This window comes from Python bivittatus, unplaced genomic scaffold, assembly GCF_059951505.1.
Source record: "Python bivittatus isolate LINGU-HERP-01145 unplaced genomic scaffold, Pbiv_v1 ctg000220_np1212, whole genome shotgun sequence".
Taxonomy (NCBI): Eukaryota; Metazoa; Chordata; class Lepidosauria; order Squamata; family Pythonidae; genus Python; species Python bivittatus.
In genome coordinates, this window is record NW_028277048.1 from 8,062,034 (window position 1) to 8,079,027 (window position 16,994).

The 16,994-nt window shown below is 42.8% G+C and overlaps 1 protein-coding gene across 1 annotated transcript; it reads left to right on the forward strand.

Annotated features, from left to right (window-relative positions):
- Positions 1-874: 874 nt before the first annotated feature.
- On the forward strand, positions 875-14,141 carry GDI1 (GDP dissociation inhibitor 1). The gene is made up of 11 exons (XM_007438642.3): positions 875-1,030; positions 4,148-4,255; positions 5,373-5,472; positions 5,946-6,080; positions 7,239-7,437; positions 7,866-7,997; positions 8,759-8,858; positions 10,790-10,961; positions 11,320-11,464; positions 12,349-12,403; positions 12,543-14,141. The coding sequence occupies exons 1-11, from the start codon at positions 986-988 to the stop codon at positions 12,693-12,695; spliced, it is 1,344 nt and encodes a 447-aa protein (XP_007438704.1). The 5' UTR covers positions 875-985; the 3' UTR covers positions 12,696-14,141.
- Positions 14,142-16,994: the final 2,853 nt, after the last annotated feature.

Sequence of the window (16,994 nt, forward strand, 5' to 3'; positions counted from 1 at the left end):
CAAAGTGTAGGGTTATCTTCAGAAGAAGCTGGGGTCCAAAATGGGGCTGCCCAGCCCCCCCAGCCAGAGCAGTTCTGTCTTACTACATATTGCAAAACGAAAAATAGTATGCATTATCGTCTGAACCCCTCTCCCCAGACGGTTGCAGCGTTCAGACACCAAGACGTGAATCTGCAAGTCAATGGGGCTTCTTTGGTAGCAACCGGGGGGGATCAGCGAAGACCACAAAGGCTGCGTTCATACACTGCTCGGCCGAGTCAAAGCCCTATCAACCATTTTACGGCTGGCGAGGAGCGGGGATGCAGCTGGAGTCTGGCAGGCAGCTTCGTAACTGGCGAAAATATTATCCAGCAGCCGAACGGGCATGCACCGCAGTCCCCGACACCATTAAGATGCAACGAGCGTGAGGCCAACCTGCCCCTCCCCCTCCCCATCGCAGACCTCTTTTCCTTGGCGGAATTATCTTGGGAATCGCTGCAATCGGCAAGCTTTAAGGTGTTTCTGACGGAAGCTTGAGAGTGGGACGGGGAGAAGGAACTAAGCCGGGGGAGGGGGCAGTTATTTTCGCCTTTGCTCAGAACTACAGATCCATTTTCTTCCAGCACCGGAATCCGATCGTGCCAACACGGTTGCCATGGCGACGGGAGGGGCAGAGGCCTCGCGATTTGCAACCACCTTCCCCACCCAAACGAGCGGCCCAGGAAAAGCGGCACCGGGACTTCTTTTTCTGTGCCTCTAAGCGTAGGCACCAATCTGTGAAAAGAAACCACACCGCACGCGCATTTTTCCCTCTCCCGTCTCCCCCCCCCGCCTCCCATTGGCGTCTATGGCATAGGAAAAGCGAAGCTCGGCGGGGCGGTTCCCCGCGGCGGAGAGATTCTTCAACGGGACTCGTTTCCGGCGGAGGGATCCAGGCGGGCTGCGGGTACTGCGGCCCATCTTGGCTCCTCTTGGGGAGGGGGGAGGCGGCTCTGTAGCCGGCACCATGGACGAGGCCTACGACGTGATCGTGCTGGGCACCGGCTTGACCGTGAGTCCTTCGGAGCCATTTACCCTGCCTCTCCGCTCCCTTCCCTGCATCTTCTCCCCCTCCGCCCCTCCGTGCAGTTCTGCATCCCATTCCCTCCGGCTCCTACATCCCTGTTCGTCATCAGCAGCCCTGCCAGGTCCGGGTGGGGTTGCAATCCTTGCATCGCCCTATAAGCAGTTCTCCTCGGCCTTCCCGAAAGCGATCCCTGTCTCTTAAGGATCGCAGCAATGCTTTCCTAAACACAGTATTCGGCGCCACACACACACCATCACGCGTACAGATTGTGCGGGGGAGGGGGCTATTGTGCGCGTCTCCTTGCAGTCGCTGCACCCTCCTCTGCTCTTTCCTCGCCGTCTTTGGATCCATATTACACCGGCTCTCTTTCTGAACTGCAGTTGTTTTGTCCAGCGCTACATTCATCCTGTTCTCTAGTTCATAGTGAGTGATGCGTTTGGCCCCATTGCAGCTCCTCTGATGCAACCCGGCGCCATCAGCTCTTCCCGAAAGCGGGAAATGATAGGCACCAACTGCATGGATCTTCATTTGTTCATTTAATTCCCTTAAGTCTACCCTTCTTATTTGGTTTACCAACTCATCAACTGGACTCTCTAGCTGTGCCTTTAATATAGGCATTAAGTAGGTGAGCCTGTTGATTTTGATTTTGTAAAAAGCTTCTCTTGCAAAATTATGTGGTTTTCTGGTCCATTGGCAATATATCTCAATAAAGGAGGAAGCAGGAATGGTATCAGCTTGGTTCCCAAGCTTTCTGTGTCATTTTGGCCATCTGTCATACATCTGTTACACTTTCTGCTCCCAGATCCTATAATACCAATGTGACAGTGATCCCATCTCCCAACAGTACCCAAGATTGAAGGGTCTGCAGTGCAGGATTATGTGCCCTGTCCTGAGCATCCCTGCAGATGTGGATGTATCACATTGAAACTCAAACAATTTACCATCCATCTTCCATATGCAGTTCATTTAATACCGAACTCTCTCTGTGGTTTTTCTCCCACTGTGACCTTTGAAAATGCTACTGCAAATGCTTCTTCTATTGATGTTAATTAGCAGTCCCCCTCTTCAAATCTCTGCAGTGTAAAAAGGACATAATTGTTTCTCTTCCTGCCATCTTCATTATGTCAATAATGCCCTTTTTCTCTCTTTTCTTACAAGCTTCCAGTATTTCTCTTAACATCCCTGGGTCTTCTTTCTATAACATTATGTTTTGAGTTGCCTACTTACATATTAGTAGAACCGGATTAACTTATACTTCCAGCAAGGGTAATTGCTTTCCCATTGCTTGATGTCCTTTGATAAGGCCAGACAAAATAGGATTTTTTTTTCTTCAGAAGTCAGCATAGGACAGTTTTTCCTGCCTTCCACATGGCACTTTTTTTATTCTGACAAAATGTGACTGTGTGGGGAAGTGTCATATGGCTTTTTCTATTCTGCAGTCTTAAATATCTTGCCTTCTATCTGTTCCTTTTCCCAAAATATGAAATAGATAGCCCTTATTTTAGTATCTTATATGGTCCCATCATCCTTGTCATTCCGAGTGCTGGAATAAAAGTACCATCTGTCCTAACCATGCGGTGCATCCTATGCGTTTGTATTTGAGGGGGGGTTGATCCATTGCACACCTTTCTCAGTCTCTTGCCTTCTCCTTTAATGGAGATTTAAGCAGGATTTCTCATGTCACTGGAACATAGGAAAGTATGTCTTTTACCAAGTCAAAGTGTTGGTTAAGGATTGTTTGTATTAATAGCAGTGTTTCTCCAGGGTTTCAGATAGACAGGAGCCTTTCCTAACTCAACTTGAAGGTGCCAAGGATTGTACCTGTGACATTTCACATTCAGTGGGTAATCTATCACAGAGCTATGGCCCTTCATAACAGAACTGGCTTATTCCTGTATTGTAGAGCAACAGTGGAAAGGCTCTTGCAGAGAAAAGCACTGAATCTTCATTAGCCATTTGTATCTATACTTTCTACAGACTTTCATTCCCTAAACCACTGGTCCACTTATGACACCAACCTGATATCAATTCTTGTGGCAAGAAGGCTACTCTGTATTGTCCCACTTCCAGTACATTGTTGCAATTAAACTTTTGGAAGAATCCTTAATAAGTGTTATTTCAGGGATTTAATCACCAATTTCCCTTATATATTCCCAATTGTACATTCAAAGTACAGTTTATTATTGCAAGGAAATACAATTATTTCTAAAGTTAGTGAGATTTGCTGTGATTTGGGATGCTGAGGGGCACAAATGCAAGAGCTTCTTGGATATGCATGAGACATCACTGATGAGAAGTGATATAGTTCCCATGTGCACATTCAGTAATGTCTGTACCGCATGTGATTAATGTTTAGGAGAGTTACATATGATTGTAACATTAGGAATGCTTGTTTCACTATCCTGTGGCTGAATCCTTATCACTCTAGTGCAGAAGTAACTTTAGACAGTTTAAATAATGGGTGAGGAACAAATCATATAGAAAATTTGTAAATTGGTGTGTGTACACCATAAATTTATAGAGTTGGTGGAACTAATGTGTAAACATAGTCAGAATGATGTGGAAGTTCACCAAGATTAAGTATGTCTGATAACTTAAGTTCCAGCACTGATTTTCACAACGTAGAAAATACCTTTTGGGGCTTCTCTTGCTTACAGTCATGCACATTCATCCACTCATCTTTAGCTTAGCTTCAGGATTTGCCTTAAATTTCTACACTGTGAAGCTGTAAATTGGCAAAAGAACATCAGAAGACTGACTTCAGGTCACGACCAGGGAGCATCATGTCAGTTTTACTTCAGTTACCAGTTAATAAAATTCCAACACAGATCTTTGTCTACAGATCTTGGACAGAGAAGCTCCTGAGAGAGAGAGAGAGAGAGAGAGAGAGAGAGAGAGAACTCTCTCCTATGAATAGTTTGGGATGGTCATGAAGATAGAATAGTCTCAAGGACACTCACACAAAAGATACCCATTGCATGAGATGCTAATTTATGCATTGATGTCTCACTTCAGATATGGTACTGTGAAGCTTAACCATGCAGTGGAAGCACATTTGAACTATTGTGGAGAAGGCATAATTCTACTTACTTTCTATCTTAGGAATGTATCCTTTCGGGTATCATGTCCGTGAATGGCAAGAAGGTGTTGCACATGGACCGGAATCCATATTATGGGGGTGAGAGCTCATCGATTACCCCCCTGGAGGAGGTGAGAACCCAGCCTCCGCATGTTCATATTTGTATTAGAAGTAGATTGAATACAGAATATGGCAACTGCACATTGACTATTACTGGATTATTTTCAGTAGCCAGGGCATTGACCTCATGCAAGAGAACCAGAACTTAAAAAAAAAAAAATCAGTTATTTTCTTTTTATCCTTTTCTTTCCTGCTTTAGATGTGCTAAGCATATCCAAAGGCTTTTCATAATCTGTCTCCTTAGTTTTCCACTGGAAAATAATAAGAAATTACACTGCCCATTTTCTGTCATGTGATTATAGGTGCGACAGCAAAGAAGTTTGGAGGCCACATGTGGCCTGGAAGTTGTTCATTCTTGATAGGCTGTGCTTGGACAACACACTGAACCACAGCAGTTAAAAAGCTAGCAGTTGTATTTGCACAAAATATATGGCACTCAGATAATGTAATGTGGCTTAGCACAAACCTAGCCTACTGGGATAATGTATGGTTCATTATATTACCGAAAGGTAGACAGTTGTTCAGGTAACTGAATGGTACCTATGAACATTCCTATAATGTGTCTTGATGACTAAGAGTGCTTGGAAATTTCCAAATTAGTATTTTTGATAGCTGTAAATGAATGGGTCGCCTCACCCACCTACAAGAGGTAGCTATAACCCCATGGTTGTAGGGTTATGGAAGTAATGTAGTAAAGAAAAAACTATGTATTCTCCCAATACTTACTAACAAACCCTAATTTGGTTAGGCTTTTTTCGCCAGTCAGATGCCTATTCACAACACAAAAAGATGAAGTTTATCTTGTGTACCAATTTTCCTTCTAAAATGCTATATAAGAGAGAAGTATTCCTGCACGAAGAAACTTGGAAAATAACAGTGGTCACAAAATGAGTTTGTGGTGATGAGGTTCTAATGCCTATCACATAGTCTCCTGTGGAGAATTGACAAAATTTTGTGCTGCTCTGCTCCAGGAGAAATAAGCATTCTCTGGTGAATAAAACTGAGCTGGAGTTCCTTTTTGTATTTTGATGGCACTGATATATTATGTTATGCTAGTATAGCAAGTTCTAATGGAAATGTCTTTTGTAAGTATTATGATACATATCTTGTCTTTTCTCCAACTGCCAGCTTTACAAACGCTTTGAGATTATGGAGGGGCCCCCTGAGTGCATGGGGCGTGGCCGGGACTGGAACGTTGATCTTATCCCCAAATTCCTCATGGCCAATGGTAAGTCCCACTCTATTTGGATCTTTTGGTCAACTAGCCAGAGATGTGGTATGTTTTCCTTGAAGGTGAATGAAAATGAGGGAACAAAGGACATCACTACAAGAGAATCCACACTAGTTTAGGGCAACCTGCATAATAAGCACTGGGAAATGTATGCTGCTGAAGAATGCCAGGATTTTTAGCATTTCATTGATTTACACTATTGAATAAATGTGCACATTTGGCTTATCAGTCCTTGGAGTTTTGTCCCTTATACCCATAGCTCAACTCATACTTTCCATGCAAGTCTGCTTGTCCAAGATTTTTTCTTTCCTGCTTGCAATTTCTTTTGATTCATTGAGTGGTATTTTTTTATTTATTATTTTACAAATTATTTCTATGCAGCCTAGTTGTATGATGTCCTGCATACATTGTGGGAGCTATTATGGAGGCAGGCGGAAGAGCTTCAGGGATCTTTATCTTTTTCCACACAGGCCAGCTTGTGAAGATGCTGCTGTATACAGAAGTGACACGCTACCTAGATTTCAAAGTGGTGGAAGGCAGCTTTGTCTATAAGGCAGGAAAGATTTACAAGGTGCCATCGACAGAGACCGAAGCACTGGCATCCAGTAAGTGAGCCTGATTTCATAAATGCTAAATGTGGTGTGTTTGGAATGACAGGAAACTTTAGTTGTATGTTTATTTGCATTCATCATTTTAAAAGGTATATTCTACTTTATGCATTCTGCTTTACAATTCAATAATAGACCCTGCAATCGTTTAAAAAGATGGAACAGCTGCCAAAGCACCACCAATCTTCTTCTGAAACAGTTCAAACCAGTGCAGTATATAATGGCATTAGCAAAATTCTAGAATGGTGTTTTTAGGACTTTGGATAGCCAAAATATACTTTTTTCTCCTGCCTAAAGTTCTTTAGTTTGCACACGAAAAAGGTCATTTGTGGAGAACCAGCTGCTCTCCACCCACTTCCTTCCTTTCTTTCCAAGTCAGTGGAATGGACATGCCTCCTCAGAGGAAATACAAAATCTATAGCTATATTTTTATGGAGTCCTTGGGGTTCTCTGAGCTTGATTGTTTTCTTGCAAACATTTCGTTACCTGGCTAGCTAGCACTGAAGACGTTACCTAACCGGGGAACAAAACGTTTGCAAGAAAACAATCAAGCTCAGAGAACCCCAAGGACTCCACAGCAACCCTGAGCTACATATGTTCTCTTCTATTGGTACTATATGTTTATATCAGGAGTGATTGGTCCAAATATTAGCAGCTGTAGAGCTGACAGGTTGTAAGGAAGGAAGCGTGGCTATAACTGCAAATTATGCAGAGCTTCACCAGACAGTTTTCTCTACAGGTAGTACTTGGATCCTTTTAATTATTCTACAGTTAATTCCTTGCAGCATAGATTTGGCAGATAGATTTGTATTTATATGGGCCATAATTGCCTTCCTGACTATAAATCCTTTTGCCATATTTCAAATATTATTTGAGATTGTGGAGTTCTGATGCTAGTCTTTATATACGTGTAGACTCAAAACTATTGCTCTGATACTCCATAATCCACTTTCAAGACTGAAGGAGGAAGAGAGGCACTTTCTCCTCCTTTGAAGATGAGGCATTTGCATTCTATTGACAGCATTTTAAGATCTCCTGAACTGGACTAGTCAGGGACAAATTCTGGAGCCTTTTGCCTGCTAGGGCTGTAAAAGTTCTGTTTAGCTCTCTAACCTGCTATCCACCACCCTTCCTCTAACCCCCAATCTCTCACAGATCTCATGGGCATGTTTGAGAAGCGACGCTTCCGCAAGTTCTTGGTGTTTGTGGCAAACTTTGATGAGAATGATTCAAAGACCTTGGAAGGAGTGGATCCTCATGTCACTACCATGCGTGAGGTCTACAGACGCTTTGACCTGGGTCAGGATGTCATTGATTTCACAGGACATGCACTGGCTCTCTACCGCACTGATGAGTGAGTGATTGACCAGAACTTTCCTTCTTGCAATCAGATGACCTGTCTGTATGTCACCTTTATTTCTGACTGTGTACCACACCTATTATGGTCCCACAGTTCTTCTAATAAACATTTCCTCTGGGAATGGCTGGATCAGCTGAGAGTGAACTGGGGGTGGTTACTTTTCAGGAGAGAGTGTTATAGAAAAATCCTACAAAATCTCTTTCTCTAACATTCTTCATTAAAGTCTGAGCAGATCCCAGTGTTAATATAAATACAGGATCAATACAATAATCATAAAAACATCAGTATGTAAAACAATCCATAACCACTATGAACACATGATTTTCCTATGAAAACAACACACTTCACTCTTCCCTTGGGAAGCCCCCTATTGCCCTCTTCCTTTGGGAAGGACTGAGGTTGGCTGTTCTCTCTCTTTACAGTTACTTGGATCAACCCTGCTTGGAGACCATCAATCGCATCAAACTGTACAGTGAATCCCTGGCCCGCTATGGGAAGAGCCCCTACCTCTACCCACTGTATGGCCTGGGTGAGCTTCCCCAGGGCTTTGCCAGGTACTTCCTCTCATGCGATCAACAAGGCTTTTGCCTCTGATTTTGTTCTGTGACTAGAAGATACAAATGTCATTGTGCTTAGCCCTTATCAGCTAACATTTTCCCCCCAAGTTTTGTTCCAAAAAAATTCTTGGAACCATCTTGGAACAACCAGTAATATGCACACATCACATAAGCATGCTTGTATTTATACTCTTGAAGAATTTTCATTCTTATGATGCTTGTTTCCAGAAGTGGTCAAAGAACAGATACAGTACATGAGGGTATTTGGGTCACTTCTCTTTTAAATAAGGGATCTTGAAATACATATCCAAGAAGATACTGTTGGTTTTTTCCTGTAATGCTGGGGTAGATGTAAGTATAAACATGAGAACCAGACACTACATTAAAAGGAAAGAGCCATTTTAGATCAATTTTTTCTAACATGGTGTTCTCCAAATGTGTTTGAACTGCAACTCCTCGAATTCTTAGCGAGCATAGCCTTACAGTCCCTATATACTTGAGGGTTCCAAGAAAGTTAATTTAATTTTGGATGAGGAGGGGAAGCTAAATTCTATTGAAAAAAAGCAAGAACTCCCATAGTATGATACTTGAGACAGTTGAGAATAACATGAGACTGAAAGCCATGGGGGAAATAATTCTTGCATGTCTTTGGCATAGCCCAGCCCTTACAGCTAGCTGGCAAGATACGTCTTTGGGGCAGGGATGGGGGGAATGGTCTGGCCAGTGCCCTTCACCATTCATTCATTTCATGTCATCAGGCTCAGCGCTATCTATGGTGGCACCTACATGCTCAACAAGCCAGTGGATGAGATTGTCATGGAAGGTGGCAAGGTCATTGGAGTCAAATCGGAAGGAGAGGTGAGGATTGGAAGTTGGCATTTTCATTCCTTTTGGTTAAGGGGTTATCAAATTGCTGTCAAGGGTGATTGTATAGGGAAGATTGTTCCTGAAATAGAAAGATTGTCCTTGAAAGTTATTTTCTGATGTAACTTAAGTACTTCCTGTTTCAAGAACTTCGAGATTACCTTTGCTGTCTTAACTCCATTTAGAGGCTACTCTTTCTCATTTAAGCCCGTTATGTTAGTCCTAAACTGGTCCATATTGACTGATAGCAGTTGGAGTGGGGAATCCTCCTCCCTTCAGTCTCAGCTAAGACAATAAAAACAGGCCTGGGTATTTAATAGAGAATTGTAGAAAAATATGTCTCTGAGTGTATTCTCAGATATTTAGTTTTAATACCCACACTTTCATTTTCCCTATCCTACCCCCTTTTCTTTTTTCATCAGTGTATTTATTTATTGCATTTCATGTATTTTCCTGTGCCAGGGTACCCAACTGAACACGGATGGTACAAAATCTAGAAGAGCACACATTTCTTAAATCTACTGATAATAGAATCTCGGTTAAAGCTGCTGCATGTCTTCCTCCATGGAGCATAGGTCAAATCAGTTATTAACCAGGTGGGATTTAGAAAGCCATGTATTTCTGCTAACTGCAGAGCTATGAATCCCCATCTGCTCTTGGTTAAGGTCAGACTGCTCCCTTCAGACTGCTTCCCTGAACCTTAGAACAAGAGGAAAGGAGATGTCATTTTACTAAACTGTTTTTCCCCACAGGCCTTGAAATATGAGGATTGTTTAGAACAAGGGAACTTCCTCGACAGTGCTCTGATTTCTTGAATCTTTCTCAGTGCTTTCCTTTGTGGCTAGCTTCTTCTTACCTCTTCCCATTGCACTGGGAAGTGTACCTTTGTTACCTCTTCTCCAGAGCAAGCATCAGTATATAACATCATGAGGCAATAGCTGGTGCCCTGAAAGCCATACTGCAGCTGGTCACAATGCTGCCTTTCTTTCCTCAACCTGCAAGTTAAAGAGAAAACATCTGGCAATTTTTTATTCAGCCTTTTGACCCTCCCCCTTCTCTTGACACAACATCCGTCTGCGAGGGTATGTCAGCTCTTGGAAACATTCTGTAGAAATGAAGATGGCAGCGACAAGCTGCCTGATCTAGCGCCTCTGACAGTACTGCTCCTTGTTCCTGTTACTTTTTGTACCTGCTGCCTTGAGTTAAGCTTACTGGGGATAGGCAGGAAGTGTTGGAGAGAACTTTGGCATCAGTGATGAAGCTGAGTTCCCACCTAGAAGTCTCTCGGTATTGTCTGCCTTTGTTTCAAGAACTACAAAAGCCCTCTTCTGATTTTTTATGTATTCATCATTTTCATGTGCTACTCCAGGCTAAGTTTCTTTCGCTTAGTCATTCCCAAGTAAGTCATCCAATCCAATCCTGTCTGAAAGCTGATCTGGTCGAAAAGGGCCGAAGCATTAAAATCCCTGCACAAAGGGGGAGAAAAAGATGAAAATGTATTAGGAATATTTTTTTTAAAAAACCCTCCAAAAGTCAACATTAGGTGTGCTTCCAGCTAGTTTTGCTTTTCTTCAGTGAATACTACAGCTCTTTCATGGTGAACTAAATTATTTCCATTTCCTTTCAGCAGGCAGAAGAATATAGTATCAACGTCAACTTATATGCGGTTGCATGGGGATACAGTGTCCCACCTATCCTGCTAGACAATTAATTTCTGAATTAAACATTCAGCATTCTGCATTTAAGTCTGCTTTCTTTAACCTGACATCTTCCAGATGTGTTGGAAGTACAACTGGTAGAATTCCTAGCCCCAATACCTCTAGAGAGCATTGTGTGGAAGAAGGCTAGGACTTCACATGATACCGTGCAGGGAAGAACTGGGGAATCCCTCATTTTCCTTTTGCTAATGCTGATCCTCCCTCCAGGTGGCACGCTGCAAACAGTTGATCTGTGATCCAAGCTACGTGCCAGATCGAGTGCGCCCAGCAGGGAAGGTTGTGCGCGTCATCTGCATCCTGAGTCACCCTATCCGTGGCACCAGTGATGCTAATTCCTGTCAAATCATCATTCCCCAAAATCAAGTGGGACGCAAATCTGGTGAGGGCATGTAGATAATGGGGATTCAGAAATGTGGGAATGTTGAATGTACTATGCTTTGGGCTTCTTCTGCAGAATGGCATATCATGCATCTAGTATGTTTTTTTACCACTTAACTACGCATCAACCATGTGAAACAGGGCAGGCTTAATGAATGTGGGAATCCAGATATTCATTTTAGATAGGAAATTCTTTTGTACCAAGTCAGTGGGCTCATCCATCTAATTCAATATTGTCTACTACACACCGACTGGCAGCAGTTCCTCAAGAGCTGCAGAGCAGCTTCTGGGTATAGTGGGGGCTATAGATTTGGATGTATTCAACAGCCCTAACTTTTTTCTTCATTCCCCAACCCCAGATATCTATGTCTGTCTCATTTCCTCCGCTCACAATGTGGCTGCCCAGGGCAAGTACATTGCTATTGCCAGCACTACTGTAGAGACAGACTCTCCTGAGAACGAAGTGCAGCCAGCTCTTGAACTGCTTGAACCGGTGGACCAAAAGTGAGTGACTCTGGGTTGATTGTGATGACAGTTTGTCCAGTGCTATAACTTGGGACAATTTCCTAAGACTGTCGACAGTTCACAGTCTTGAAGATACATGTACTGTATAGGCATTAAGGAATAAGGTGAAATAAGAACACTGGGGCACAGCTGCACTTCATTAAAGGTTGCTAAACATGGGAATTCCTGAGAGATGCTTTCCAGCTTTGGTTAAGAATGAAAGCCTAAGGAAAAGAGCTGTGAATTTTCCAAATACAACAAGCAGTGATAGAGGAGGAATTAATGAGTCTCTTGAACACCAGCTAGATGTAGTGGGCCTGTAATTTTTGGATTGTTCCATCCAGGGAAGAAAATAAAACACGGCAGAAAGAAGGGATGTATCAACCTTGCACAGTAATTTTCTGTGAGTGGGACATTGCCTCGTGTGAATCCTACAGGCATTATTAAATAGTAAGGTTTTGAAATAGGGAAAGAATTTAGCAAAGAGTGAATGATGATATAATAAAATATCAAGGAACAAGGGCAAGATGATGTACAAATAATAAAAATAGGTTTATATCAGCTCACAGAATGGCCAGAAGGATTATAGAATTTCTGATGGATATTGTTGTGAGTTGTGGTAGTGGAACTTGCGCTGGGAAAATTGAAATTTTGAGGCTAGCCAAATGTGGGTCTCAAAAATGATTTGAAAGAGGAATCAGTGCTAATGAGTACACTAATAAATTCAGCCTATAGAGAACCTGGCTGGCTGGTTTCTGTATCTATAAATTATATTGATGTGATTAGAATCAAGAGTAGGAAAATAAATGTGTTTGTACCGACTTGTTTCATTGCTTTCCACTTCCTTAATTTAAATGGTTTTAAGTACTTTTCTTTCCCTACAGGTTTGTGGCCATCAGTGATATATATGAACCCACTGATGATGGAACTGAAAGTCAGGTGAGATTTCTCAGCTTTTCTGAATTGTTTCAGACTGCATTTTTTCAGAACCTGTTCTGGATTTTGCCTTTTTTTCCTCCTCTCCCCATTGATTCCAGCTTGTGAACCTGTATTTTGTTTCCCTGTTTTCCCCTCGCAGATATTCTGTTCACGATCATATGATGCCACCACCCACTTTGAGACAACATGTGATGACATCAAAGACATTTACCGGCGCATGGCTGGGGCTCCATTTGACTTTGAAAGCATGAAACGGCGCCAGAATGATGTCTTTGGCGAGAACGAGCAGTGACCATTTCCTTTCTCTTTCCCCTGAACCCCACCCTCCCTGGGTTTTTCCCATGTAAGGGACCACACTCCCAGCTAGGGACTGGCTTAATTCCCACACCTCACTGAGATTGGCTCTTCCTCCAGATCCTCATTCAGGCTATGCCAGACGTCTAGTAACTTCTTTCCTTGTAAGTCACAAGGAAAAAAATTGTAGAATAATTTTCTTCTTCTTTCCCCCTTCTGCTTTTTTCTGCGTGCAAGAACAAGATAACCCTCTCTCCAAGACTGAGGTTGGATCAAATTGATGCAATCTCAATCCTTTGAAGACAAGCCTCTTTCAGTTTTTCCAGTGCCTGTAGGGATTTGGGTCCAGATTATGTATTACATAGAATTGCATGGGATTGAATTCTGCCCCCTCGTAGGAAAAAGCACCTTTGGACACAGGGGATTCTGCCTACTTTTCTGTTGCAAACTCCTTCTTTCTCCCTGTGGGTTCCATGAATATAAGCAAAGGTAAATACATACCTGAGAGGAGGCAGAATTAAGTACACCTATTACTTTTTCATTGTAGGTTGCCCCATTGCTAGTCTGTTCTAATTGAGGAAAAGAAAAACAGCCACTAGGATGTAAAAGCATGCATGTAACATATATTTTGGCCTTAATTCTTGCTATTGATCTCCAGCTGTTACCAACTGCTCACCCTTCTTCATTCTGTTTCCCCTCCATTTGCTGGACGTTCTCATCTCTGCCAGCTGTGCCCGTCCTACTCCTCTGAGCCTTGCATTTCTCCCTTCCGGTGCATAGTGAATCAGCTTGCTGCTTAACTTGCAGTGGACCATCTGGGACCATATCTCGCCATACGTATAATCAGTCTTTCCTCATTTTCCCATTTCTCCTGATCATGATGTGAACCTGCATTCCTCTGTTTTGAGAGGAGACTGGAATAGTGTGAGGATGTGGGGGCACAAAGAGCCATTCTGAACCATCTCTTCCACACATGCTGCCCCTGCAGCTGGTCCCATGCCCCCCACCTTGCCACTTCAGATTCCCACAGGCCTCTCTGTCTTGCGTCTATTTTGTCCCCTCAACTCCTCTTAGTTTCTTTAGCCTCAAGCGTGAGAAGATTTGTATGTGTATGTGTGTATGTCTCTTGTGTGCTGGACATAGGGACAAGGAGATGATTCTGTCCCTTTCCACTTGCTGCCACCTGCTGTAACTTATTGTAACTTATTAATGAAGCAGGTTAAACTTTTGTTGGCACTTCTGACAATTAATGAGGTTTGGGTGGGGGTTAGGCTCTGGCATGAGTAAAGAGGCCTGGGGCCTGCCCTGCATCAGAGCCTTCCTTCCTTCTGAAGCCAGCTTTATGGTTAACAATCTGTCTGTAACTCTAGGGGGATGTGAGGGGTCAGCTCTCTCTACCCCACAGCTGCTCAGTTGTCTCAAGATAATAAATACACTTAGTCTAGCCCTGGCTCTTGTCTGGTACCATTGCTGCAGAGAAAAGATGGGGCGGGAAGCAGGGGAGTAAAGTCCAGGCCTAAACTCACCAAAGAGGGAAGACACCACATCAGATTCCGGAAATGGAAGAAAAATAAAAGAATTTCAGAGAAGCACCTCAATTTGGTCATGTAACTTTTCTGAAGGAGTGGCACTATAAAATAAACCCAGGGTGTTTTGAATGATAAAAAATTACTATTTTTGTGTAGCTGATTCTGGCTTCAGACTGTCACATAATGCACCTTTTCTGCTGTTGAACTCTTGAGGCGAGGGAGAGATGCTAAGACAGCATGGGATTGTGTACAGATTCGTACAGCCAGTACCTTGATCTCCTCTCACTTTCCCCAAACCAAAACCATTGGAAATTGTGCTTGGACCCATCTGGCTTAGAAAAATTGAAAGACTAGTCATACTGCATCCATTTTGCTAGTCCGGATACAGCACCAAGAACCAAAAGCTTAGAACGAACTGCAGGATTTGGAAAAACAGCCTCAGTCCTAACTTTATTTTGTATTTAATGCTGTTGTCTTAGTGGTACTCCATATCTAATATGACTGCTGTTCAGTTTCAGTACTAGTACTGCCACTGCCACCATTTCAACCACTTTAATGTCCTTAGCCTAATTGATTTACACCTCTTTTCAAGTGTAGATGGAGGCAAGACTGGTGTTCCACTGCTAAACCAATCACTGGAAGTAGTTCTTAATATTTTCTTTGCTTGGTTCTCCTTTACAAATAACTTAAAAGTTCTATTTTCCCTGCAGATCCCTCCTACTAAGCCTTTTCTTCCTATTATTCTCCGCCCCCCAGCTATACAGTTGTAAAACCTGGGTAGCACTAAATAAAATGACCATGGAAGGCATTTCAAGATGTCTCCCACTGAATCTCTTTATTCATTGGGGGGAAAAAACATGCAGCTGAAGGTGATGTACTTCCAGGGAGTCCCCCAGGTCAAGAATGCCTGGGTTACAGATGACCCATAGTTAAGAATGGAGCCTATTGCAGCAAAATTTGAGTTAAATACAAAATGATTCGAGTTAAATACACAATGGTTCATTACACAATACTACTTATATAGCATAATACCACCTTACATACAAATTTGACCAAAGGACAGATCTTGGGAATGGAACTTGGTCTTAAACTGGGGACTACCTGTAGCTCTGTCCTCAGAGATGCTCTATATGGGCTAGGTTTTCATTATTCTGGCACAGTTGCTATACTGCTATACGTTAAAATATGTTAAAAAGAAATCTGCAGGTCTAGCTTTAGTGATTATTTCAATTAAAACTTAAGTATTGCCCTCTGAAAATATTTGGTGCAGGACTTTGAATATACAACTAGCATAAAGGTACCTGCTGAGGTCAATCAGATTGATTCAGATACCAGACTTTAAAATGACAACTTTCTACTTGATCAATAAAAAATAGTGAATGTGTATCACTTCTGTATGTATTGGCAACTTTGGCACCGTATGGGGAAGCTGAACATCTTTAATACAGCAAAGAAGGAATATTTCAGACAATTTCTGTAAGCAATCACTGCAAACAAATTTCAAATAAGTAATGTAAAGGATTCCAGAAAGCATTTTTCCCAACAGAATTGTTTCCAAATAATACATCTCATTTAAGGCTCATTGGAATACATCCATTCATATTGCATAGTACGATCCTCTGGGAAGAATTTCCGAAGTTCGGCAGCTCAGCTTCCTTAAGGTTATTTGTTCCTTTTCTTTACCCTTTCTGACCAATGAGTGGATAGCTACAACCACGATACTAACACTTCTTTAAAAAGGGAAATTCACAGAGTTCTCACTGCTAATTCCTAGCTGCAGTTAATAGCCTCCTCCACGCAGGCAGTAACGTTGGTAGAAGAGCGTCGGGCTTAGCGGCTGGGTTCTCAGATCACATTATACGGCAGCGTGTTTATCAATCTACAATCGGCTTCATGCGTCATCCAATTCACCAGGTTCGTGTATCCTGCTAAACCAGTGTTGTCCAAACTTGGTCACTTTAAGATGAGTGGACTTCAACTCCCAGAATTCCCCAGCCAGCATGCTGGCTGGGGAATTCTGGGAGTTGAAGTCCACTCATCTTAAAGTGGCCAAGTTTGGACAACACTGTGCTAAACCATATTTAATAAACATATAATGACTTATCATAGCGCACAAAGTAGCCGATGATCACGCTTGAAGCAAAACGGTTAAAGGGCTCGTTTCGTGGCAACGTTTTTGAAGCGCAGTTTTCCGGAAAGCGAGCGACGCCGATTCCGCGGCGGGACCCCTTTCATAACAGAGTTTCACACAAAGGATTGCCGAGCTTCTGCCCCCAACCCAGAAAGCAGGCACATGGACCTGGAGAGGGGCTTGTGAAAGCTGAGTGACAGATATACCGCGTAGATTCAGTTTCCCATCCACGCAGAAGCTGCGCTAGTTGAAAAAGTGTTTGCCGCGCTACTCGGAAAGGCTGAGGTATTATGCATATAATTATGAATAACGATAAAGAAGCAGTGACTGGGTGACCAGGGTGGGCGAAGCACTCCTTCACGGTAGAAAAGGAAACAAGACCTTGTCCGCAAGCTAATGATTGAAAACGGCAACAAGCAAACTAGGACCTTCCCGACCCCCGAAGCCGCCACCTCCCGCAGCGAACTACGCTCGGCTGAGACAAGCCCGCCTGGGCAAATATAGAAGTTGCCTTATCATGGAGTGTCAAGGCCTAGAGCGGCCCTATGCCTATAAACATTCATAGCCAATGGCAACAATCCGTTTCTACCGGAAATTCCGGCTGTGTATCCATTGAGTTTCTGAGTTTTGTTCCGTA